The sequence below is a fragment of the Danio rerio genome, chromosome 5 (assembly GCF_052040795.2).
Source record: "Danio rerio strain M-AB ecotype USA chromosome 5, GRCz13ab, whole genome shotgun sequence".
In the NCBI taxonomy this organism is placed as follows: domain Eukaryota; kingdom Metazoa; phylum Chordata; class Actinopteri; order Cypriniformes; family Danionidae; genus Danio; species Danio rerio.
Genome location: NC_141025.1, coordinates 71,393,307 through 71,418,891, shown reverse-complemented (window position 1 = coordinate 71,418,891; position 25,585 = coordinate 71,393,307). Strand labels below are relative to the sequence as shown.

The window sequence follows — 25,585 nt, the reverse complement described above, 5'->3', positions numbered from 1 at the left end:
TGATTGCAGTTGAACGAATACAAAAGCAATTTACCCGAGGCCATTAGAATAAGACTGTTTTGATAGTTTAATATTAAAATAATAAATTCAATTAATAAAAACATATTTAGTCTTTATCGATTTTGCTATAGGTTGAATGAATCCATTTTCTTCAAGACATGCTTATATAATATGAATGTACTTATTTCGTATAAAAAGTAAGATGAGGTCATGTAGCATCTATTTAACTTCCTCTCTTTTTCTATCTAAAGAAAAAAATCTGACTTTTTTCACAACTCTTGCAAAAGGAAACATGTGAAGCAGATGTTCGTTTCAGTGGCTTGGTGGTGAGATATCGATTCAGAAGTTGGAAGAAATGATTCGATTCATTAAAAGCTTTGGTCGCTTGGAAACACAAATCAATTATAGCAGTAATTAGAGACCCAAGCAAAGCTACTGTCCTCTGGGAAATTTCCGTTTTATGTTTCTTGCAATCAGAATACGATTATGAAATGTACGCTGTCTCTGTTAGGCTTATTTTTGTCCCAATTACCCTTAAAGTTGAGTCAGAATCGACAGAGACTGATTTTAGCTTGACTTTCTGTAAATGAAAAGCCTAGATTGATCATCACCGCTGATTTCCTGCTGGCTGTTTAGCAGGATTATTTTTAAGTCCGGGTGAAATCAAAATGTAAGGGTTTATTTTGCTAGCAAACATTGTTACTCTTTAGGTGAACAACTAATCCGTGTGATTAATCCATAGAAATATATATATATATATATATATATATATATATATATATATATTTTTTTTTTTTTTTTTTTTTGGTAATCTTCAATCAAATTCTGACCCTGGAGTGACGGTCTTTCACTGATGACATCAGTTTGACAACTTCAGCCCCAAAATTCGTAACCACGCCTCTCTTATTTTTAGTTTGCTACGAGTAGGGCTGCATAATATATCGCAGTGCTTTTCACAGGAAAAATACTTGTGGTGGTAGCCAAATTGAAACACATATTTTACCTATCGCACATAAATGATTAACTCCATAACAGTATCTGGATGCAGCCTTTATGATGCAAGCTGAGATTGCATCACTCAGCGATGCAATGTCAGACACAATGCACTCAAATGGAGCAAGAGACGTCACTGTGCGGGGTAGGGTTAGGGATGGGGTTAGGTGAGCCCATTAAAAAGCATTGGATGCAGCTCACATTGCACTGCACCAGGTCTGCATTCAGACCCGTCTCTAACTACATGTGACACAAAAAATAGTGTGATTTTTAACAATATTTTTTATATATTATGACATTATTTTGCACCTTTTTTTATGGGTTAAAGTTTTTAAAAATGCTATTTAAAAGCCATGTACCCACAGCTGCTCTAAGCAAATGAGTTAATTGACCATTTCTAATTGTGTACATATATTTTGCAGTCGGTTTAGATGTCATTTCGTCCTCTCCGAAAGTTTAGTATATGTTTTTTATTAATTGTTATATTAAAGAATCTGTTATTTACTTTTTCTCACTGTCTCGCGACTGTCAGCTGCGAAGCCAAGCGGATAGTCTTTAATAAAAGAGTAATGCAAAACTACAACAACGTTAGAAACTGCAAGCAAAAGCAGACTCCCGGACATTTTAGGAGATTAGTCCCTGTATTAATCTGGGGTCGCCACAGCGGATTGAACCGCCTACTTATTTACGCAGCGGATGCCCTTCCAGCCGCAAACCATCTCTGGGAAACATCCACACACACTTATACACTATGGACAATTTAGCTCACCCAATTCACCTGTACCGCATGTCTTTGGACTGTGGGGGAAACCGGAGCACCAAGAGGAAACCCACACGAATGCAGGGAGAACATGCAAACTCCACACAGAAACGCCAACTGATCCAGCCGAGGCTCGAACCAGCAACCTTCTTGCTGTGAGGCAGCAGCACTACCTACTTTGCCACTACGTCGCCAAAATTAAATATCACAATGTCATTTTTCCTAATATCATGCAGCCCTAGCCATGAGGGAATGGTGTGCAAAACAAAAGCTCTACCCCTATTTAGTATTCCGTTTTAGTTGTAAGTACATCAACAGTAAAATAAGTCTCAGCAACTTCTAGTTCATGCATACTTTAATCAGAAAGTAAAGCATTGCTTTAGAAACTAGTAATTGAAGAGCCAAATTTCAAATAAAAAAGTTAGTTATTTAAGGGTTACTGTAAATCAGAGTCGCTAGATCATTTTTACTGGGGCTCATGTCCTAAAAAAAGTCTGCTGTGCCCCAGTAAAAGCTATGAGTTATTATTGACTTTTATTATTATTATTTTGTCATTATTCATTCATTTTCCTACGGCCCTCTATTTCAGAGGTCACCACAGTAGAATGAACCAACAACTATTCCAGCATATGTTTTAGTTTAGTTTATTCAGTTTACTTGTAGCACATGTCTTTGTTGGGGAAACTGGAGCATCCAGAGGAAACCCACGTCAACATGGGGAGAACATGCAAACTCCACACAGAAGCGCCAACTGACCCAGCTGGGACTTGAACTAATGATCTTCTTGCTGTGAGGCGACGTTGCAAACCACTGAGCCACCATGCCACTCTATTTATCTTATAGGGTATCTATCACACCCTATCTAACTTCACTGCCGTTCAAACACAGATACATGTCGATCAGCTGGTTTGTCTTTGAGCTGACATATGAGCTGCCCGCTGATGGATCGACTGATCTACGCAACTTTGAATAAGTCTAGTGTCTGTATTTGTGAATATGTGGTAATGTCGTAAATCTTCTCTTAGTAAACAATATTTTACACATGGTAAAATCTAGTTGCTATTATTTGTAACGTGAAAAAGTTTAAAGATTGTTTGACAGGCAATTGATTCATTAAACAATCATTTATGTCCTCATAAAAGCATTTTATTCAGCCTCCACTGACATGTATTAAGAAAACAGCCTGTGGTCTCCTTTCCTGCGCACATCAGCATGAGTGTTATGCTTTTTTTTCGACAAAGGTGGCCTTCATGTGGCTTTTCTGAAAATATAACAGGAATAAATTACATTTCAAATATTTAGCATTGCTTTTACTGTATATATTAACATAACAAATGTATTTTAATGACCCCAAAAGGTGTAAAAGCCGAACACATCATAAGGGAAGAAAATTTGATGATTTGATGAATTTGATTGAAGATTTATAGCCATAATTTAAGGCCTAATGTTTACCCCCATGGCCCTCATGGAATTTGCAGCTCCAAAAAAACTTCTATATATATATATATATATATATATATATATATATATATATATATATATATATATATATATACACTCACCAGTTTGGACCCCCATTTGCCTTCAGAACTGCCTTAATCCTTTGTGGCATAAATTTAACAAGGTACTGGAAATATTCCTCAGAAATTCTGGTCCATATTGAAATGATAGCATGATGCAGTTGCTGCAGATTTGTCAGCTGCACATCCATGATGCGAATCTCCCATTTCACCACATCCCAAAGGTGCTCTATTGGATTGAGTTCTAGTGACTGTGGAGGCCACTTCAGTGTAGTGAACTCAGTGTCAAGTTCAAGAAACCAGTCTCAGATGATTTGCGCTTTATGACGTGGTGTGTTATCCTGCAGGCCCCGTGTGAATGGGGCGTTAGAGCTGTGACTCAGTGCAAGCCAACACATATCAGTGATTCCGCACCTACATTTAATATTGTTAAAGAGGTTTAATATGTATTAATTAGATTACAAACCTTACCATTTTATTGGAGTGCAGTGAGTGCACTATTCAGTGTTTCTGAATGGCTCTATTTTAATTTTTGCAATCACTGCAAATAACTGCAATCTCTGCAAATCTTGCCACGTAGCATGTTGTTAGAACACAGGGTTACAATGTAACCTGCTCACCTAATGTTTATGTTTTAATATTAATATTATTCGCTAATTAATAACCTCATGAGGAAGTCTGAATCTGCATCTCATTTCGGAGGCTGCTACTGTCCACCGGAGGTCGCATTTCAGTAGCGGACGCATACTTTAAGAGCCTTCCTGACTGAATATATGAATACACTGTTTTCCACCAAGGCAACTCGGGGTGCTGAAATATAATTGGCTAAACTGGCATTGCGCTGGTTAAAGGAACCAAAACAAAGACAGACGTTCCAGCACGTAATGCACATTCAGAAAATCTGACTTCAGCATTGTTTTTCAGATAAACAAGAATGCTCACTTGGCATGTTTCTTAAATATCTCCAAACATATTACCGTATTTTTATGCTTAAGAAGAGTCTTACATAAAACACCTTAAAAAAAACAGATTCAGTGTGGTCCTGGCTGCATATTAAATTCTGATATGATTTTAGCTGATATGAACCAAGTTTGTGGACTACAAATATGTGCACTATAGCAATTTCATAAACATACCATTCATTAGGTTATTTTGCCAACATCATTCCAGTGACAGCCACTCTGAGCAGCTGAGATTAAATGAGTACGTTGTTCCATCACTCATTACAAAATGTTGCATTGGCCCAAGTTCAGGGTTTTTCCAGAGTCTCCCTACAAATTGATCTTTTCCGCCGAGGGAACACCTTGATCTCTGGAATGAATGAGAAATGCCCATATCCCGTTATTGGATCAGATACAATAGATGTCAGAACATGCATCCCTCCCTGTTTTTTATGATGTTTATCTTTTGAAAGATAGGTACAATAAACACCAGGTGGAATTTCCCCAAACTACACACACAAACGCTTGTTCACACACGCACGCACGCACGTGTGTGTGTGTGTGTGTGTGTTTGGCTTATGTAATCAAAGATGAAGCTGCAAACCTCATTTTGTGATTGAAGGAATGGTTTTCACCCTAAAATAAAAATCTGACGTTAACTTATTTACACTCAGTCCAGCTAAGATGCAACTGATTTATTTTATCTTCAGTAAAACTTTAAAGGTGCCACAAAATGTCAAGCCCTGAAATCATTCATATCCCAGGGGAATGAATGTTTTTGGGCTGGACTGTATAGCTGAATAATAATAATAATAATTCCTTACATTTATACAGCTCTATTTTTTGGGAGGGGGGATCTCCTCATCCACCATCAGTGTGCAGCGTCCACCTGGATGACATGACGGCAGTCAGATTGCGCCAGACTGCACACAACACACCAGCTGATTGGTGGAGAAGAGACAATTAAGGGATGAAGCCAATTATGATATGGGGTTTGTCAGGAGGCCGTGGTGGCCAGGATGCCGGGGTTAAACCCCTACCTGCAATTTTTATCAACCACAGCATGTCAGGACATCGGTTTAACGCTTCCATCTGAAAGACAGCACTCAATGAGCAGTATAGAGTCCCCTTCACTATACTGAGGTGTAGTCACATATGTTTTGTCACACATACAGTTGAAGTCAGAATCATTAGCCCCCCTTTATTTATTTATTTTTTTCAAATATTTCCCAAATGATGTTTAACAGAGCAAGGACATTTTCACAGCATTTCTGATGATATTTTTTCTTCCGACTTATAAGAATAAAAAAGTCTTATTTGTTTTATTTTGGCTAGAATAAAAGCACTTTTTATTATTTTTTAAAATGATTTTAAGATCAATAGTCTACAAAACAAACCATCATTGTACAATGACTTGCCTAATTAGCCTAACCTGCCTAGTTAACCTAATAAACATAGTCAAGCCTTTAAGTGTCATCACGGAGCCGTATAGATTAGATTAGATTAGATTCAACTTTATTGTCATTACACATGTACATGTACATGTACAATGCAACGAAATGCAGGTCTAACCAGCAGTGCAATAGCAGCAAGTGCAGGATACAGGTATAAGTTATAAAGTGCAGTTATAGAAAAACTATGGTGATATTTACAGATGGATGTACTATGAACGTTATATACAGGTTATATTAGCTATGAACAGAGATTTACAATAGATGAATATAAGTACAGGTTGCTATTAATAATCAGAAGTGCAGATAGATAGACATGATTACAAATGTATATGTACAGTGTGGGTGTGTACATAATTACAAATGTCCATGTGCAGTGGGTATGTACAGTTCAAATAAGTAAATCAGTGTAATGGAGTGCAATGAATATGTGCAATTTAAATTGATAAATGGATGGATGGATGGATGAATGGATGAACCATAAATAGATGGATGGATGGATGGATGGATGGATGGATGGACGGATGGATAGACCATAAGATAGATACATGGATGGGGCAAGGATAGATGAACCATAGATGAGATGGATAGGTGGATGAATGGATGAACCATAAATGGATGGATGGATGGATAGATAGATGGATAGATAGACCATAAGATAGATACATGGATTGGGGATGGATAGATGGATGGATGGACCATAAGATAGATACATGGATGGGGGATGAATGGATGGATGGAAGAACCATGGATGGATGGATGGATAGATGGACGGATGGATAGACCATAAGATAGATACATGGATGGGGCATGGATAGATGAACCATAGATGGATGGACGGATGGATGGATGGATGGACCATAATATAGATACATGGATGTTGGATAGATAGATGAACCATAGATGGATGGATGGATGGATGCATAGATGGATGCATAGATGGATGGATGTATAGACCACAAGTTAGATACATGGATGGGGGATAGATGGATGGATGGATGGATGGATGGATGGATGGATGGATGGATGGATGGACGGACGGATGGATGGGTGGATGGATGGATGGATGAACCATAGATAGGTGGATGGATGGTTAGATGAACCATAGATAGATAGATGGATGGATGGATGGATGGATGGATGGATGGATAGACTATAAGATAGAGACATGGATGGGGGATGGATGAACCATTGATGGATGGATTGGTAGATTAAATAAAAGAATTAAATTATTGTCTTCTCTACTTTAAATACATATAACTCCATATTAAAGCAAATAAGGAAAAGTACCCTCAATTTATGTTATGTGAGATTGGATAAATGTCTGTGTTATTTTCAATAAATGTGTGCTATTTTATTACTGAGAAATGTAACATTTATCTGTAGACCGCATAGGTTTTTTTTTGGTCTTTTTTTGGCCTTTAAGTACTTTTGTGCAGTCACTTATTATTTGATCATTTCTCGGCTCTGGTTTATCCTGTTGCACCGTAGACGCCTGACTCACTGCTCTACATTCAGCATTTTTAGCAGGGTGCTTACTGCATTAGAGAAATTAACTTTACAAATCATTCAAAGATAGCATTAAGAGAGCTCTGCGCTGGTCTTGTATTGTGATTAATAGCGGGTTGCGTAGACGGCGGAAGACGTCATCGGTGACGTACGCGTGCCTTTTCGCTCCCTTGTCTGCAGTCAGGAAATGCAAGTCAGTTCTTTTCAATTGATCCTGGCTTGGGTCCTACCTGGAGAACTAGCACAACTAAAAGTCTGAGAGCGATTGACTCTTAATCTTAATCATCTGCTGATGCATAAGGATTTCGTAATGCATCTGATGCCTCCTGAACTAGTTTTGTATATAATTTTCTAAAACTTTGCGTAAAGGAACATGCCTAACAGTGAATGTAGCTAGAATGAATTTTATTTATTTGTTGATGATTATGGCCTACATGATGGTTCAAATAAGTAACTATCTAAGTAAAAGCAGATGCTTTTGTCCAAAGCGACTTACAATTAAGGAGGCATTCAGCGATTCAACAAGTTGAGGCAATACACACAAGAAGCGCTGATTATACAAAAGAACTGTTCTTGCTCAGAGAATTAAGTGCTAGAGTTAAGAGAAGTGTGTGTTTTAGAGAGAGAGAAGAGTGTTTCAGGGTGACACAGTGGCTCAGTGGTTAGCACTGTTGCCTCAAAGCAAGAAGGTTGCTGGTTCGAATCCCAGGCTGGGTCATTTCTGTGCTCCGGTTTCCCACTCAGTCCAAACAAATGCCCTATAGGTGAATTGAATGAACAAAATTCATAGTGTATGTGTTTGAATGAGTGCATATGGGTGTTTCCCAGTACTGGGTTGCAGCTGGAAGGGCATTTACTGTGTAAAACATATGCTGGATAAATTGGTGATTCATTTCACTGTGGCGACTCCTGATGAATAAAAGGACTAAGCTGAAGGAGAATGAATGAATAAATGAAGAAGAGTGTTTCTACAGGTGGTTTGTCAAGCCCACTAACCTGTGTGAGGCACACTCAGAATTAAACATGTTTTGGGGTTGTTGTGTGATGAGCGGGCTTAACTTACAGCTGGGGGTTAACTTTACAGTTTACACAATCTCTAGTCAAGCTTGTTTTTTATAGATCATATGCAGTGTTGGGCAGTAGCATCGCTACAAGTAGTGACTCTACTAGCTTTGCTACATTTCTAAATCAAATAGCCTTTCTGTAGTAATGCTATTTTTCCAGTCAAGTAGTGCAGTAGCATCCACTTAAGCTACATTTACCGATCGTAAAAAGAAAGTAAATGCATATGATGGTGAGAATAGCTAAATTCTTTTATTTAGACTCTATTTTGACGATCTAGGTGCAAAGTCTAAAGTGCAGGGTGCAAAAGCATTAAGGGCGTGTCCCAATCCACTTTTGCTATTTTAACGACGGAAAAATCCGCTTTGCGCAGCGGTGCATGGTCTAACAGGGTTGTGCTTATTCTTTTAATGAGTTGTGGGTGTGTTTTGAGAATTTACCAATCTGAGTCTCATCTCTTATTCCCTTTAAGAGACAGTTGTGTCGCGACATAGCACATTTGCTATTTACATGACGTACTTTGTAAGTGGAAAAACTGAACGCTTCATTAGCGAGTTGAACAGACCATCTGCAGCACGAGAATGAGATAATGAGCCTCCTCATTCTTTACTTTCACTTACACTCTCTTTCGTGGATAAGGAAACGTGTTGCACGCACAGACATCTATTAGCCTATACATAATTAATTTCATTTGTTAAGCGCACAGATTTGTTTCAAACCTATTTCTAAATTCAGTTCTAGTTTCCAGCAACCGAATAAATTAACAATAATGACGAAAAGTGTTCAAACAACTGAGCTATATACAAACACACATGCTGTGCCTATTATGGTCCAATATGGACAGGTTGAACAAACAAACTAAGCTTGTTTTTAATAAAACAAATATAAATATGCATATAATAAATAATACTAATGATAATAATAATTAAAAAAAAAAGCAAATTGTCATGAATCAACTAAAAAAGACACCCCCCACCCCCCCTCGAGATGAAGAAGGCATGAAAGTATGGTTTTTATGTTTATGTAGAAAATAATATTTTTTGTAATATTTTATTTCTTAAATTATTTTTTATTTGTAAAGATATTTGAGTATTGCTGTACATCCTGTATGCATTCAGCAATGTGTAAGGGAGGCGCACAACTAACGTGCTCTGTGCTGGACTTTAGACCTGCTCTCAGCTAGTCTATTGTGCAATCTATTTTAGTTCCTCAAAATACCAACGCGCCAGCAATGCGCCTTAACACACCTCCTTTTTAGACCAGAATATGGGCGCAAATGCATATGCTATTTAAACAGAGTGCTGCAAAACGTCAAAATGAGCTTTGCGTCGAGCTGAAACTAGCAAACAACAATTGCGCCAAGCCTTGCGCCGAATTGCACTGGGCGTATGATTGGGCCCTTTTTGTTTTACAGTGGTCGACAACAAACTTTTTGGTGCATTACTGCCACCTCTCGCTCTGCTCGGTGACATCGCCAATCAATTAGGCTAACACAAGAAAATTTGCTTGATGGAAAAATGACAGAGGGAGAGAAGTTATAGGTGGATGGATGAATGAATGGACGGATGGGTGGGTGGATGAATGGATGCCAACTAACCCAGCCGAAGCTCGAACCAGCGATCTTCTTGCTGTGAGGCAATCATGCTACCCACTGCGCCACCGTTCTGCTCAACAATATTATTTCAAAAGAAAAAAAAAATCACAGGTTATTTCACTGTGAAAAATCTTCACACTAATGAGTGCGTTTAAGTGTTTCCAAACACTGGGTTGTGGCTGTAGGGCATCTGCTGAGTAAAACATATGCTGGAATAGTAGGCGGTTCATTCCGCTGTGCTGACCCCTGAAATAGAGACTAAGCTGAAGGAAAATTGATGAGTGAATGAAAAATTCACCTTGCAAAGTTCGTTCCTAAAAAATTCTGCTTGTTGATGAATATACGACAGGCGTTTTTCAATTTGTTTTATTTAATAAATTCGCTTATTAAAAATATGTGGATATAATCAATCACTTTACAAGTCTGTTCAAAGTCTCTGCATTCATATTTGCACCTCAAATTCATTCAAAACCAAAGTCCTGTTTATGTGAACGGGGGAATCCTGAAATTTCGAAAACTTATAATTCATTGATTCATTTTCCTCCGGCTTAGTCTCTTTTTTTCATCAGGGGTCACCACAGCGTAGTGAACCACCGACTTATCCAGCATATGTTTTACACAGCGAATGCTCTTTCAGCCACAACCCACTATTGGGAAACACCCATACACTCTCGCATTCACACACTTACGATGACCAATTTAGTTCAATCAATTCACCTGTGTAAAACATATGCAGGAATAATTGGCAGTTCATTCCGTTGTGGCAACCCCTGATGAATAAAAGACTAAGCTGAAGGAAAATGAATGAACAAATGAATAAAAATCAACATGATATGACAATATCAGAAAAAAAGTCTTCATCAGGAGGTGACTTTTTTCATCTCAAAATTTGATTTACAGTAGCTGAAAATTTAGATGGAGAGAATTTGCTGAGTACATTTACATAAAAGCAGATGCCGTTACCAATAAATCATTATAATATGGACTTCTACACATTATATGAATAACTCTGAACTAAACTAAACACTCTTTTACCTTAATATTTCGTTTCTGCTTATAATAAATCATCTACAGCTTTCTTTCTGCACAGTAAAACCAGTGGAGGAAAATAGTATCAAATATTAACCGATTAAATCAAAGCAGTTTAATTGATTTGTACACCCAACAAATTAACTATAAGTTAGACAGGATGTGTTTTTATGCATGCGCAAAATAAGTTTGTTCTTCAGCATAGTGAGTCTAAATCACTGCGTCTATTTCAAGTGAAAAGAGACACAAAGTACTTTCAGGGTATCAGTGTAAAACCCTCCTAAGGAAAGGGGCTTTAAGTGATTTGCACATCCTGCTGCTGAATAAGAATGGTCGCGATTAACTTTGAGGTAAGAACCTGCTGAATTGGGGCTCTATTGGCTCACCCCAGGTTTCCCGCTGGTCCTTTAGCACCAATGCCCATTGATATTCAGCAGTATTGACGTCACGTGTTTGCAAGGAGTCCCTCTGCAGCTGTGATAACCAGAACACTGCGATCAGGAGCAGACCATGGAAGAAGTGCATTCAGTCATTTTCCAGGCTCCCTCTGCTGCTGACATTCACAGAAAGCAATCTCTTGCTGGAAATGCTTTTATAATCATATAGCAGTCGTCACGTGCCGTATGTATTCAGATCTGTCCCTCATTATATTATTCATCAGTGCTGTATTCTTAATAAATTTAAAGAGATAGTTCATCCTGCAATCATTTGTTCTTTCTTAACTTGCTCCAAACCTGTTTGAGTTCCTTACTTCTGTTAGAAAGAAGATTCTTTCAACATTCTTCAAAACTTCTTCCTTTCGGTTCAACAGAAAAAACTCAAACAAGTTTGGAACAAGAGACGGAAAAGTAAATGATTGCAGGACGAACTATCTCTTTAATTTTAGAAAGAGTGCAGCATTGATGAATAATATAATGAGTGACAGATCTGAATACATACGGCTTGTGACAACTACTATATGATTTTAAAAGGAACCACTTAAGAGCGATCGCTTAAATGACTGCAGAGCTTAAAATAATAGTTCACCTAAAAACTACATTTACTCTACCTCAAGTGGTTTTAAACCATCATGAGTTTTTTTCTCTGTTGAACATAAAAGAAGATAATTTGAAGAATGCTGAAAACATGTAACCATTCACTTCCACGGTTGGAAGAACAAATACTATGGAAGTCAATGGTTACAGATTTTTAGCTTTCTTCAGAAATTTTGTCCACAGTTTCCAGTCAAAGAGATTTGGAAAAGATCAAGGGTGAGTAAATGATGGAATTTTAAGTTTTAGGTGAACTATCCCTTTATCAAACATTTATATGTAACCATTCACTTCCATTATAGGAAAAACAAATACTATGGAAGTCAATGGTTACAGATTTTTAGCTTTCTTCAAAATATCGTCCACAGTTTTCAAAAAGAGAAAGTCAAAGCGGTTTGTAAAAGATAAAGAGTGAGTAAATGATGGAATTTTAAGTTTCATGTACTATTACTTTATTAGCCATTTATTTCATTTCGAGGTGAACTATTCACCTGAGAACAAGGATAAATGTGGATAAACAAACTACAACTAACAAACTAACAAACATCACAGAATAAAAATCTAAAAATATCTTAGAAAATGCACATACTTGTGAAACATCATATCTGAAAATAAACTGTAGAACTAATTTCTGTTCTATTTTAACAACATCAAATAATTTTTTTCTCTTTATTAAATGGAAAGTTTTCATGAAGTTTAAAGTTTCTTCGAGGAACCACTGATGCCAGAACAGGCTTTTACAAAACTGTTTTGTGTACAGCTCTATTGTGATGCTAAAAAATTACCAGTATATAGTGACACTCTGCTTTTTTAGTAAAATAAAATCTGCACATTTAAGACCTGTATAATGTCATTACTTGTTAGTTGAACTTCAGATGTTATGTTCAGTTTAATTGAAGAAAATGTGGAAACCGATTGCACATAGTTTCTTTAGTTGAGATTACTTGTAATGGTGGATTAAAACAACGTTGAGACTACTAGCATTTAAGCTAACCAAACATGCCATAACAGTATCAGTTAAATAGAGTTAATAAAGTGATCTTACTATAAAACACAAAATAAGGTTGAACGCAAAACAAGATAATTTGAAGAAAGTTGAAAACCTGTAACCATTCACTTCCATTATAGGAAAAACAAATACTGTGGAAGTCAATGGTTACAGATTTTTAGCTTTCTTCAAAATATCGTCCACAGTTTTCAAAAAGAGAAAGTCAAAGCAGTTTGTAAAAGTTAAAGAGTGAGTAAATGATGGAATTTTAAGTTTTAGGTTTATTTCATTTCGAGGTGAACTATTCACCTCAGGACAAGGATAAATGTGGATAAACAAACAAAACATATCACAGAATAAATATCTAAAACAAAAAATATCTTACAAAATGCACATACTTGTGAAACATCACATCTGAAAATTTACTGTAGAACTATTTTCGGTTCCTCAGTTGTCTCAACATTGTTTTAATCCACCATTATAAGTAATCTCAACTAAAGAAACTACATGCAATCGGTTTCCACATTTTCTTCAATTAAACTGAACATAATATTTGTAGTTCAACTAACAAGTAATGACATTATACAGGTCTTAAATGTACACATTTTATTTTACAAAAAGTGCACCAAGAGTATCACAATACACTTGTGATATTTTAGCATCACAATGCAGCTGTACACAAAACAGTTTTGTAAAAGCCTGTTCTGGCATCAGTGGTTCCTCGAAGAAACTTTAAACTTCATGAAATTTTTTTCCATTTAATAAAGAGAAAGAAATTATTTGATGTTGTTAAAAAAGGTTCTTATGGGGAACCGTAAATAGTTCTACGGTTAATTTTTTGTTTTATTTATTCTGTGATATGTTTTGTTCATTTATCCACATTTATCCTTATCTTTAAATGAATAGTTCACCCCAAAATGAAATAAATGGCTGATAAAGGGATAGTTCACCTAAAACAGAAAATTCTGTCATTTACTCACCCTTTATCTTTTCCAAATGTGTTTGACTTCCCCCTTTTAAAAACTGTCGAAGATATTTTGAAGAAAGCTAAAAATCTGTAACCATTGACTTCTATAGTATTTGTTTTTCCTGTGGAAGTGAATGGTTACAGGTTTTTCTTCGAATTATCTTCTTTTGTGCTCAACAAAAAAAGAAATTCATAAAGATTTGGAACCACTTGAAGGAGAGTGAATAATGAGTAAATGTAATGTTTTTAGGTGAACTTTTAAGCTGTGCAGTCATTTAAGGGATCGCTCTTATACAACTACTTTATAAGCATCAGTTATTCCTTAACGAAACTTTAAACTTCATTAGTTTCAGGAGTGATGTTTCACAAATATGTGCTTTTATAAGATATTTTGTGTTTAAGATATTTATTCTGTTAGATATTTTGTTCATTTATCATTTATATTTTAAGCTGTGCAATCATTTAAGGGATCGCTCCTAAAAATAGAGCTTCTTTACTGGCATCAGTGGTTCCTTGAAGAAACGATAAACTTCATGAAACTTTCCTTTTAAAGAGAAAGGAATTATTTGATGTTGTTAAATAAAGGTTCTTAAGGAAAACTGAAAATAGTTCTAGGATTTATTTTCAGGAGTAATGTTTCACAAATATGTGTTTTTTGTATGATTCATTTATGCTTTTTTTGTTTTGAATATTTATTCTGTTATATCTCTTGTTCATTTATTCACATTTATCCTTGTTCTTAAAGAAATAGTTCACCGTGAAATTAAAAAAACGGCTGATAAAGGGATAGTTCACCTAAAACTGAAAAATCTGTCATTTACTCACTCTTTATCTTTTCCAAACTTCTTTGACTTTCTTTCTCCTTTTGAACACAGTGGACCATATTTTGAAGAAAGCTGAAAATCTGTAACCATTGATTTCCATAGTATTTGTTTTTCCTACTATGGAAGTGAATGGTTACAGGTTTTCAGCTTTCTTCAAAATATCTTCTTTGTGTTCAACAGGAATTCATAAATGTTTGGAACCACTTTTAGCTGAACTCTCCCTTTATTAAACTTTTTCAATTCAGTTGAACTTTAAATAGTTTTTTAGCTGCAACTACTGGCGATTTGAGAGTCAAAAAACACACCGACAAAATAAAATTAATTATAGTTAGGCTGCTGATGATATATTGAGGTCTTGTGAAGCACATTATTCAACTTAGGAATGTCTGCCAAGGCTAAGTAAATTAAATAATGTACAGGCAGGAGCTATTTAAAAAATTTTTTGGCTATATGCTTTTTTTTACTCCAACAACGATTGATTTGATCATCTAGTAAAGGGGTGCCCAAACTTTTTTATAAAGGGCCAAAAATCAAACTTAATTGAGGGCTGTGAGCTGAAGTTGAATTATCAAACTGTATTACATTAAATTTGCCATTTGTAATTTCCTAATTTATTTGCTAACATTTAAAAATGACTAGAAAATGTTGCTTTAAAACATTAATTAATGATGCAGTATAATTTTTGACATTTTCTTACGAACTTATTATAATAAAACATAAACAATCCCCTTTATAACACAATAGAGATCAATGGTGAATACACTAGTCGAGCTGCTCCTGCCATTGCCTTGATTTGCTCGCCGATGTCTTGTGCATCTGTCTAGTGAAAGTATTTTCATTTTAAAAGTCTGATTCATTTAAAGAATTTAATTTTAGTTGGCTTTTTGTAGCTCCTTAATTAAACAAATAAACAAAAGGCTACGTGGAAATGACAATCTCTTTCAAAGGCATTCGCCCCAACCAACTTCCTATCATTCAAGGATAATATGACAGGCCAAACCAAAGGTTACCATGGGCCAACTTTGGCCCGCAGGCCCTACCTTAGGCACCCCTGATCTAGAACCATGGTTTTAGCCAAAAAAAAAAAAATTTCATTCTACACTAGAAAACGTTCACTTATCTGTGATGATTGTGAGTACATTTGCTAAAATGCTTTGTTATGGGATGATTGTGCTTTTAGGTATGCAACAAGGAAGCAATTAAAATAGAAATCAATCAGTGTTAATCCTGAAAGGATGATGTCGTTTATGAAGTTGTTTAGATACATATTTAATTATGGAATTGGAGATCATAAACCAAACACACAGTAAAAATATTGGATTTCGACGCATCGAAAAGTCATGCTCATAAAGAAAAAAAAAGTCTGTTCTTCTTGTTTTCTTTCCCCCTTTTTAATTTTGGATTGATGTTAGCGTTTGCCTTTTTTATTGTTAAAGTCATGATTCCTTCATTTTTATGATTCCCACAAAAAAGCATCTTTTTCTTGAGATCTAGCTCATTGCTCATTGAGATCATACTGTACTCGTCCATCAGCAGCTTGTGTTTGTTTGGCTTTCTGTCAGTCTGCTTCTCCAGCCAGCGCTGCTCACATTAATGGCTCGTTGAAGACAAAGGAAAGAACAATAAAAATATTTAACGTGCCTGACCATATTTTGTTTTTGTTTCTTGTTTTTCTTGTGGGTTTTATGGAGAGTTCATTACGCAGCCGCTAGAGGGTTCTCAACGCAGCGGTGCGCAAAATCAAAACACCGTCCCGGTTCAGATACGCACTGAGAAACAAAACAGCGAGCAGGTTTACTGTACCTGCGGCTCCTGACAGAAATCCACCCGCCTGCTCGCTCTCTATATGCCAAACAAAAACAGTGTGACGTAACGACGAGTTACCTGAAACAAGTAGCGTCATAATGTGTTTTCATTGCACTCGGACTGTTCGGTTAGAGACCGGGAATATCATGAGGCGCTTCAACTTTAATGTAGGCGAATAAAAAAAAGAAAGCACGCCGGGCTCACATACCCGCGCAGAGTTGTGCCTGTGACATGTATGTTTGAGAAACAAGTTTATCCGAAATGCGCATGAAGACGAAAAAGTGAAAGGGAAATGATTTTGACCTCTCCACACTGATTGATTACTCAGTCATCCCTGCAGTTTAATGGGATCCATTCAATTGGGAAGGTGGAGCACTTGGATGAATTAACATATTCCTTTCCCCCCTCAATCTGTGTTGAAGTGTCTTTGAAAGGGGCAAGGAAAGGGGGTCGTGGCTTAACATTATAAAGGAAAAAATAAGACAGCATTGCCGTCTTGGTTGGTGTTGAATACGCGTCTTGACAGGCTTTTGTAAAAGCAAAAGACCGGGAAAGATCTCCAAAGACGAGCGCTATTTAGTATTTTGCAATCCTCAAATCCCCCTCATCCATTGACCAAAAAAATCTCTTCTCTCCACTTGAAAATGAAACTTTTGCCCATTTGCACTTGGCTCTTATGCCTTTTGCTTTTTCTCGTGTGCTTGGGATCAGAGTGTGGGACTCCACGGCGAATTGTAAGGTCTAAAAGAGACTTGGTACGCATCAGGGAAGCCAGAAGTACCTTCCCAGGAGCCTGTGCCACACGCCTGCCTCGGGGCAAACGCTCACTTCCCGGGATAGATCGGCGCTCCCCTCAGCTGTCACAGGCGGGGGAAAGCAGCCCAGGTCGGCGGAGGGCTGTTTACTTTACCGGTCGAGGAGACCAACTGCGTCTGAAACCCAATGCAGAGGTGCCAAGGGCTAATTTCACCCTGGAAATGTGGATAAAACCCGAGGGTGGGCAACGCTCTCCAGCTGTTATCGGAGGTTTGGTTTGCTTAATTATGACTTGCATTATTATGTTCACCGCAGAAATATTTTCTCTTTTTTAATAGTGTTTAACTGCAGCATGTTTCATAAATCACCTCCAGTGTGCATAAACACTTGCCACTAACACTTCTTTATAACACTTTCACTATTTATGAGATCATTCTTGCACACTTCACTGCTGTAATAGATAAAGAGATGCGTCTTTGCTCATGTTGTTTACTTGCAAAACAAAAATCTCGTGGGTTTTGCATGCGGCTGGCAGGTTATTTCCACGCAACTTTGGGTAGTTTTAACATCACCCGCCTTTTTAGTTAAAAATGCTTGCACGGTTCGTTGTATTTTGGAGTAAAACAACTGGACTCGCTGATTATGGGGTTTTATGTTAAAGTCTGGCATTTAAGGAATTAAATTAAGTATTTTATTATTATTATTTAATTATTTCATGTTAAAAAGTGCTGCGAGAGGAATCACGATCGTCTGTGGGTTTGTCTCTGTGATGCTGTACGATTAAGTGTCTGTGTCAGAAATCGCTTAAACAAATACGTCATCTCTTTGATGCACAGGCTACTGTGCTCGTTACGCACACTGCTCTGCACTACATAGGCTACTATACACCATATACAGCAAACCACAGCGGGTGCTTGCTTATCTTTAGTCAAACACGCAGGCATGTTTATAATTACACATATATTTAACTTTGTATTTGACACTCGAATCGCTTACAGTTTACAATCGAATAACAAAATCTGTTCATCTGTTTTTTTTTTTTTTTCTTGAAAAATCTCTACTTACGCACATTACGCATTATTCTTATGGGGATGGAGTAGCATAGGTGGGCGTGTTAGTTGCTCGGTTGTTTTTTTTTTCTTTCTTTCTTCAAACAAATCTGTGTGATTTTCTTTTCCCCTCATCCCTTCTTCAGCCAACAGAGAGCGTAATACCCGCGGAGTCGGTTTATGAAGCCCGCGTGCACCCCGTGAACCCCGTAGAGCACGCAGTTCCGTGGGAACGTAGGCAACTGTAATGATATACAAATCGATTCATTTTTATTATCTCTCTAAAATGCTAAAACGTCGAACACACATGTGAATGTATAGTGATAGACTTGTTTGTGTAATTCCCAAATGCTCTTTTAGATTCTGTAATACGATTTTGATAGACATCAAGGCTATGCTTGACACATTGGAAAAAATGCTGTCTGCAAATTTTTTTCAAACAATTTATATGTGTTGAATTTTAACAAAATGAAATTTAGTAATGTTTAACTTACTTGTTTAAGTTCAGCCCAAATAAATTGTTTACAACCACTTACAGTTGAAATCAGAATTATTAGGCTCCCCCTTTTGAATATATATATATTTTTTTAAATATTTCCCAAATAATGTTTAACAGAGCAAGGACATTTTCACAGTATGTCTGATAATATTTTGTCTTCTGGAAAAAAAGTCTTATTTGTTTTATTTTGGCTTGAACAAAATCAGTTATAAATATTTTAAAAACCATTTTAAGGTCAAAATTATGAGCCCCTTATACATTTTTTTATAGAACAAACCATCATTATAACTTACTAATTACTCTAACATACCTAGTTAAGCCTTTAAATTTCACTTTAAGCTGTATAGAAGTGTGTTGAAAAATATCTAGTAAAATATTATTTACTGTCATCATGGCAAAGATAAAATAAATCAGTTATTAGAGATGAGTTATTAAAACTATTATGTTTAGAAATGTGTTGACAAAAATCTTCTCTTCGTTAAACAGAAATTGGGGGAAAAATAAACATTGGGGGCTAACATTTCAGGGGGGTGGGGGTGGGCTAATAATTCTGACTCCAATTGCAACTTAAAGAAAAATTTGTAAATCCAAGAAATCATCTTTAAATCATTTTTTGTGTATATTATTATTATTATTATTATTATTATTAATATTATTATTATTATTATTATACATATATTTTTTTACAATTATTGTGCAATCATGCTTATGTAAAGTTCATGTAACTTTATATTTATTATTTAAAAATAAAGATTCTTCAACACCAATCTTTAAACACATCCATGAAACCTTTTTCTTAGGCTGTAAAAAAATGCAAGGTTCCACAAAATTCAAGCTGTCCCAACACAAATCGATTAAGTTAACCTAATTGTTTTTGCATATTTAAGTAAACAACCAATTAAGTTGTTCCAAAAAATCTCAAGAATTGTGTTGATTCAGCTCATTCAGCTTTATAGCTGCTTTAACACAATCTACATTGTAAAAGCGCTATAGAAATAAACATGAAATTAATTTAATAAAATTTTTAAATAAGTAGTTTAAAGAACCAGAAAAAAAATCTTTACATACGTTTAAATGCACTAAAATACATTGCATAAAGAGAACAATATATATATATATATATATATATATATATATATATATATATATATATATATATATATATATATATATATATATATATATATATATATATATATATTTCTCTTTATGCAATGTATTTTAGTGCATTTAAACGAAACAGATTTATTAAACAGATATATTTATTAAAATAATATTTTAGTGACCAAACATCTTTAGAAATTGAAAGGTAACCACCATTAAATTCAAACAAAATATTGCAGAAATCAATTACAACCTTAAAAATTTCAGCTAAATTTGTCAAACTATTTTGCTTCTGTTGATTTATCCTATTTAAAATTTGTATTTAATATTTTTCTATAACATATAAATGTGGCTGTACTAGTTTTTGGACCGTTATCGTGAGTTATTTTGTTAGATAAGCTCTAGATTTGGCTTCAGTACTGACTAATCTAATGTATATGTACATACATATAATATTGTATAGCTTCCTATTAAAAATATGAATTTAAAAGATAGATTTATGAGGCGTCTACCTACATATGCTGAACAATAATTCACTAATTGTATTGGGGAAACAAACAAAACAAAAGTGTTTTTTCTTTGTTCTTCGTGGCATCTTTATTTTTATAAAGCATCACGCTAACAAATCCATAAATAACACGAGACGTGCACAAGCAACTCAATGACAGATTTCCAAAGGCATGATTTAAATTGCAAATCATAGACCGAGGACGTCTAAAACGAACGTCATTATATGCAGTTGGGTACATTGTCTTTAAATAAGCTTTATATCTCCAGAGAGGGGCATGATAATGGATTGATTGAATACATCTTGTCAGTGAGTCATCTAAAATTAGTCCACTCCTCTGTCCTCGCGGTGATCTCCTTAGTCACAGTAACGTTAAGAAGCAACGAGGGGGCGCTGGTAGAGTTTATATGGCCTTTTCCTCCTTCTTCTTCGCAGCAGCAAATAGTGTTGTTCAGCAAATTTCCTTTTAAACAAAGCACTAAACGCTTGCGGTCCGTGGGCCCTCATATATCGCCTGTCGGGCTTCAAGCCACAATTATGTGCTGTTTTATATTCTTCAGGTATAAGGAGAAGAAGAGGAATCGTGTTAAGTGTCAGTCCAGATGGAGGAAGCTATAAAATTAGTGCCTTGTCCATCCTTTCCTCGAGTGGTTTTGTTATTGCTGCTTCTTGTAAAGATATTACAGTCCTCATGGAATGAGCTCGGCAGCGCAGTCAATCAGATCCTCAGACAGGCACTGAGCCCATTCTCAGACACACCACTGCTTTTACTACTGCTTTTACAGCATGTCTGCTGACGTTAGACGGCAGCCGTTCATCCCAAATTAAACGCAGTCAGATCTGAAGAATAAATGCCTTCATTGTGGGGCTTTTTTTTTTCTCGCTCGCTCGCTGTTGTCTTTGAGGTCTCTGTGTTGTGCACTGCGATGGGATGTTTTATAGCACATTACAGTAACTTCATAAGCACCTCGTAAAACTGTCAATAGCACCACTTAGAGGTTTGTAATGATGCCTATGAAAAATTAAATATTCAATTATCTCATTTTATTATGTTTGGAGAGCGTAGCCGGGACTTGTAGTTCATGTTTCTGCCATGGATAGGTTTTTGAAGAATTTGTCAAATTTTTCACAGCATTTCCTGTAATATTTTTTTCTTCTGGCGAAAGTCTGATTTGTTTTATTTTGGCTAGAGTAAAAGCAGTTTGTAACACTAGACAAAAACACTTGAAAGGTGACTTGAGTGGCTTTGAGCGTGGCATGTATGTTGGTGCCAGACAGCTTGTTTTTTAAATTTGCTAAAATTTTCACAGTATTTCCTTATTATATTTTTTCTTCTGAAGAAAGTCTTATTCATTTTATTTTGGCTAGAATTAAAGCAGTTTGTAATAATAATAATAAAATAAAAAAACACTAGAAAGGTGGTTTAAGTGGCTTTGAACATGGCATGGTTGTTAGTGCCAGACAGTTTGTTGTTTAAATTTGTTACATTTTTCACAGAATTTCCTATAATATTTTTTCTTCTGGAGAAAGTCTGATTTGTTTTATTTTGGCTACAATAAAAGCAGTTTGTAATAATAATAAATAATAATAAAAAAACAATAGAAAGGTGATTTAAGTGGCTTTGAACATGGCATGAATGTTGGTGCCAAACAGTTTATTTTTTAAAATTGTTAAGTTTTTCACAGTATTTACTATTATATTTTTTCTTCTGGAGAAAGTCTGATTTGTTTTATTTTGGCTAGAATAAAAGCAGTTTGTAATAATAATAAAAAAAAACACTAGAAAGGTGGTTTAAGTGGCTTTGAACATGGCATGGTTGTTAGTGCCAGACAGTTTGTTGTTTAAATTTGTTACATTTTTCACAGAATTTCCTATAATATTTTTTCTTCTGGAGAAAGTCTGATTTGTTTCTTTTTGGCTACAATAAAAGCAGTTTGTAATAATAATAAATAATAATAAAAAAACAATAGAAAGGTGATTTAAGTGGCTTTGAACATGGCATGAATGTTGGTGCCAAACAGTTTATTTTTTAAAATTGTTAAGTTTTTCACAGTATTTACTATTATATTTTTTCTTCTGGAGAAAATCAGATTTGTTTTATTTTGGCTAGAATTAAAGCAGTTTGTAATAATAATAAAAAAAAAAAAACACTGGAAAGGTGGTTTAAGTGGCTTTGAACATGGCATGGTTGTTAGTGCCAGACAGTTTTTTGTTTAAATTTGTTAAATTTTTCACAGAATTTCCTATAATATTTTTTCTTCTGGAGAAAATCAGATTTGTTTTATTTTGGCTAGAATTAAAGCAGTTTGTAATAATAATAAAAAAAAACACTAGAAAGGTGGTTTAAGTGGCTTTGAACATGGCATGGTTGTTGGTGCCAGACAGTTTGTTGTTTAAATTTGTTACATTTTTCACAGAATTTCCTATAATATTTTTTCTTCTGGAGAAAGTCTGATTTGTTTTATTTTGGCTACAATAAAAGCAGTTTGTAATAATAATAAATAATAATTAAAAAAAAAAACAATAGAAAGGTGATTTAAGTGGCTTTGAACATGGCATGAATGTTGGTGCCAAACAGTTTATTTTTTAAAATTGTTAAGTTTTTCACAGTATTTACTATTGTATTTTTTCTTCTGGAGAAAATCAGATTTGTTGTATTTTGGCTAGAATAAAAGCAGTTTGTAATAAAAAAAAACACCAGAAAGGTGATTTAATTGGCTTTGAACGTGGCAAGGTTGTTCGTGCCAGACAATTTGTTTTTTAAATTTGTTAAATTTTTCACAGAATTTCCCATAATATTTTTTCTTCTGGAGAAAGTCTGATTTGTTTTATTTTGGCTACAATAAAAGCAGTTTATAAAAAAAAAATAAATAAATAAACAATAGAAAGGTGATTTAAGTTGCTTTAGCCGTGGCATGGATGTTGGTACCAAACAGGGTGGTCTGAGTATTTCAGAAACTGCTGATCTACTGGGATATTCACGCACAACCATCTCTTGGGTTTACAGAGAATGGTCAAAAAAAGAGAAAATATCCAATGAGTGACAGTTCTGTGGATACCAGAGATCAGAGGAGAGTGGCCAGACTGGTTCCAGCTGATAAAAAAGGCAACAGTAGAAGAGCTTTCATTATTATTGTCATTATTATTAGCTCCCTTGTGCAATATCTATTTTCGATTGTCTACCGAACAAACTATTTGTATTTTGAATTATTCAGTTATTCAAGTGCAGCAATTTTCACAGTAATTATTGTTCCAACGCTTCCCAAAGGGTGTGTGCTATCATTTATTGCTGTAATCAAATCAGAAAAGCTGAAGAAGGTGTTGTGTGTAGTGTTGACACTACAGCTGTCATGTATTTCAATACATACAGTTGAATTCAGAATTATTAGCCCCCCTGTTTATTTTGTCCCCCAATTTCTGTTTAACGGAAAGAATATTTTTTTAACCATTTCTAAACATAGTTTTAATAACTCATCTCTAATAACTGATTTGTTTTATCTTTGCTAAGATGACAGTAAATAATATTTGACTAGATATTTTTCAAGACACTTCTATACAGCTTAAAGTGACATTTAAAGGCTTAATAGGGTTAATTAGGTTAACTAGGCTGGTTAGGGTAATTAGGCAAGTCATTGTATAATGATGGTTTGTTTTATCATAAAATTAAGCTTTAAGAGGCTCACAATTGTGACTTCAAAATGGCTTTAAAAATTAAAAACTGCTTTTATTTTAGCCAAAATAAAACAAATAAGACTATCTCCAGAAGCAAAAAATATTATCAGACATACTGCGAAAAGTTCCTTGCTCTGTTAAACATCATTTGGGAAATATTTAAAAAAGAAAAAAAATCAAAAGAGGTCTATTAATTCTGACTTCAACTGTAAATGTACATACATGTATTGTATAGCTTAAAAATATGAATTTAAAAGATAGATTTGTGAGTGGTCTGCTTATATATGCTGAGCTCTGTGTATAATATATTTTCAAAAATGTTATCTCATTACAATAATACTTAAGAGTTTGGGATACATTAGATTAGATGTTCATTTGCAAAGGAAGCAACATTCTATTTGTCTGCAGGAATTTTTTTCTCTATTGTTATTATACATTATACAATGATTATAGTTTTATTACAAAGCTTAGTGTGATCAGATTAAAAGTTGCCTAAAAAACTACACTTAGAAATGAACAAATGAATAACTAAAATAATTAGACAACCTAATTATGGTACTAATATATCCTTTTGTGTGTGAAATTAATGTGTAAATATGTGATTATATTTATGTGCTGATAAATAACAGCTCAACATTTTCATAGACTACTATCCTATTTTAATATTAATAAAAAAAATGCTCTTAATTTTTTCCACATTTCTTAACAATTTTCTGTTTGTAAAAATGTATTCCATATTTCTTTTACTGATGTTTTACCACATTTACATTTTTTTTTCCTATTAAAGGAACGAAAATGTAATTTTTCACCAAACACATTATCTGTTTTTTTTCCAGATTTTTAATTTAATTTAATTTAATTTTATTTTATTTTATTTTATTTTATTTTATTTTATTTTATTTTATTTTATTTTATTTTATTTTATGATGTGTAATTTTTATGTTGTTCTTTAGTTTAATTTAATTTAATTTAATTTATTTTAATGTTGTTTTGTTTTATTTTATTTTATTTTATAAATTATAATTTATCACAAATTATAATCTAAAAAAATAAGCTATTTTATCTATGTTATGTCTTAACTTTGAAAGGACATACCCCATAATTAAAATACAAAACTTTAAGAATAGCAACAACAATAGATGCTTTAATAAAGTTGTCAGAAGTCAACTCTACCAAACAGCTGCTGTGCTGGTGTCTTTCTTTTTCGTAATGTTCACTTTGTAGTGCTCTGTCCATGGTGCTGGATACTGAGATTGAATGAACTCAAGATAGAGGCTTTCATGAAATATTGGATAGGATTACAAGGGTACGCCAAATCCAATATAAAGAGCCAACCGCATTCATTTCCAAAATGACATTTTAGGTTCAGCGTGTACTTCGTTTGACTGCATCGATTTCCTAAAGTAAGTTTATTTGCAAAGTAAGCAACATTGCATTTGTGCTTTTCCTCAACACTGTTTATCATACAACACTTAATATAAAGCCATATGCAGTACGTAATACACAAATGAATGAAATATCA

The 25,585-nt window shown here is 34.8% G+C and overlaps 1 protein-coding gene across 4 annotated transcripts in view; it reads left to right on the top strand.

Moving 5' to 3' along the window:
• Window positions 1-25,585, top strand: part of pappab (pregnancy-associated plasma protein A, pappalysin 1b) — a 252,025-nt gene that overhangs the window by 43,617 nt on the left and 182,823 nt on the right. The window contains exon 1 of one of the 4 annotated variants that reach the window (XM_087251117.1): window positions 16,969-17,501. The exons of 2 other annotated variants lie outside the window; for them this stretch is intronic. In XM_087251117.1, the coding sequence (XP_087107243.1) occupies window positions 17,120-17,501 (382 nt within the window). In that variant the 5' untranslated portion in view covers window positions 16,969-17,119. 4 annotated transcript variants of the gene reach the window in all.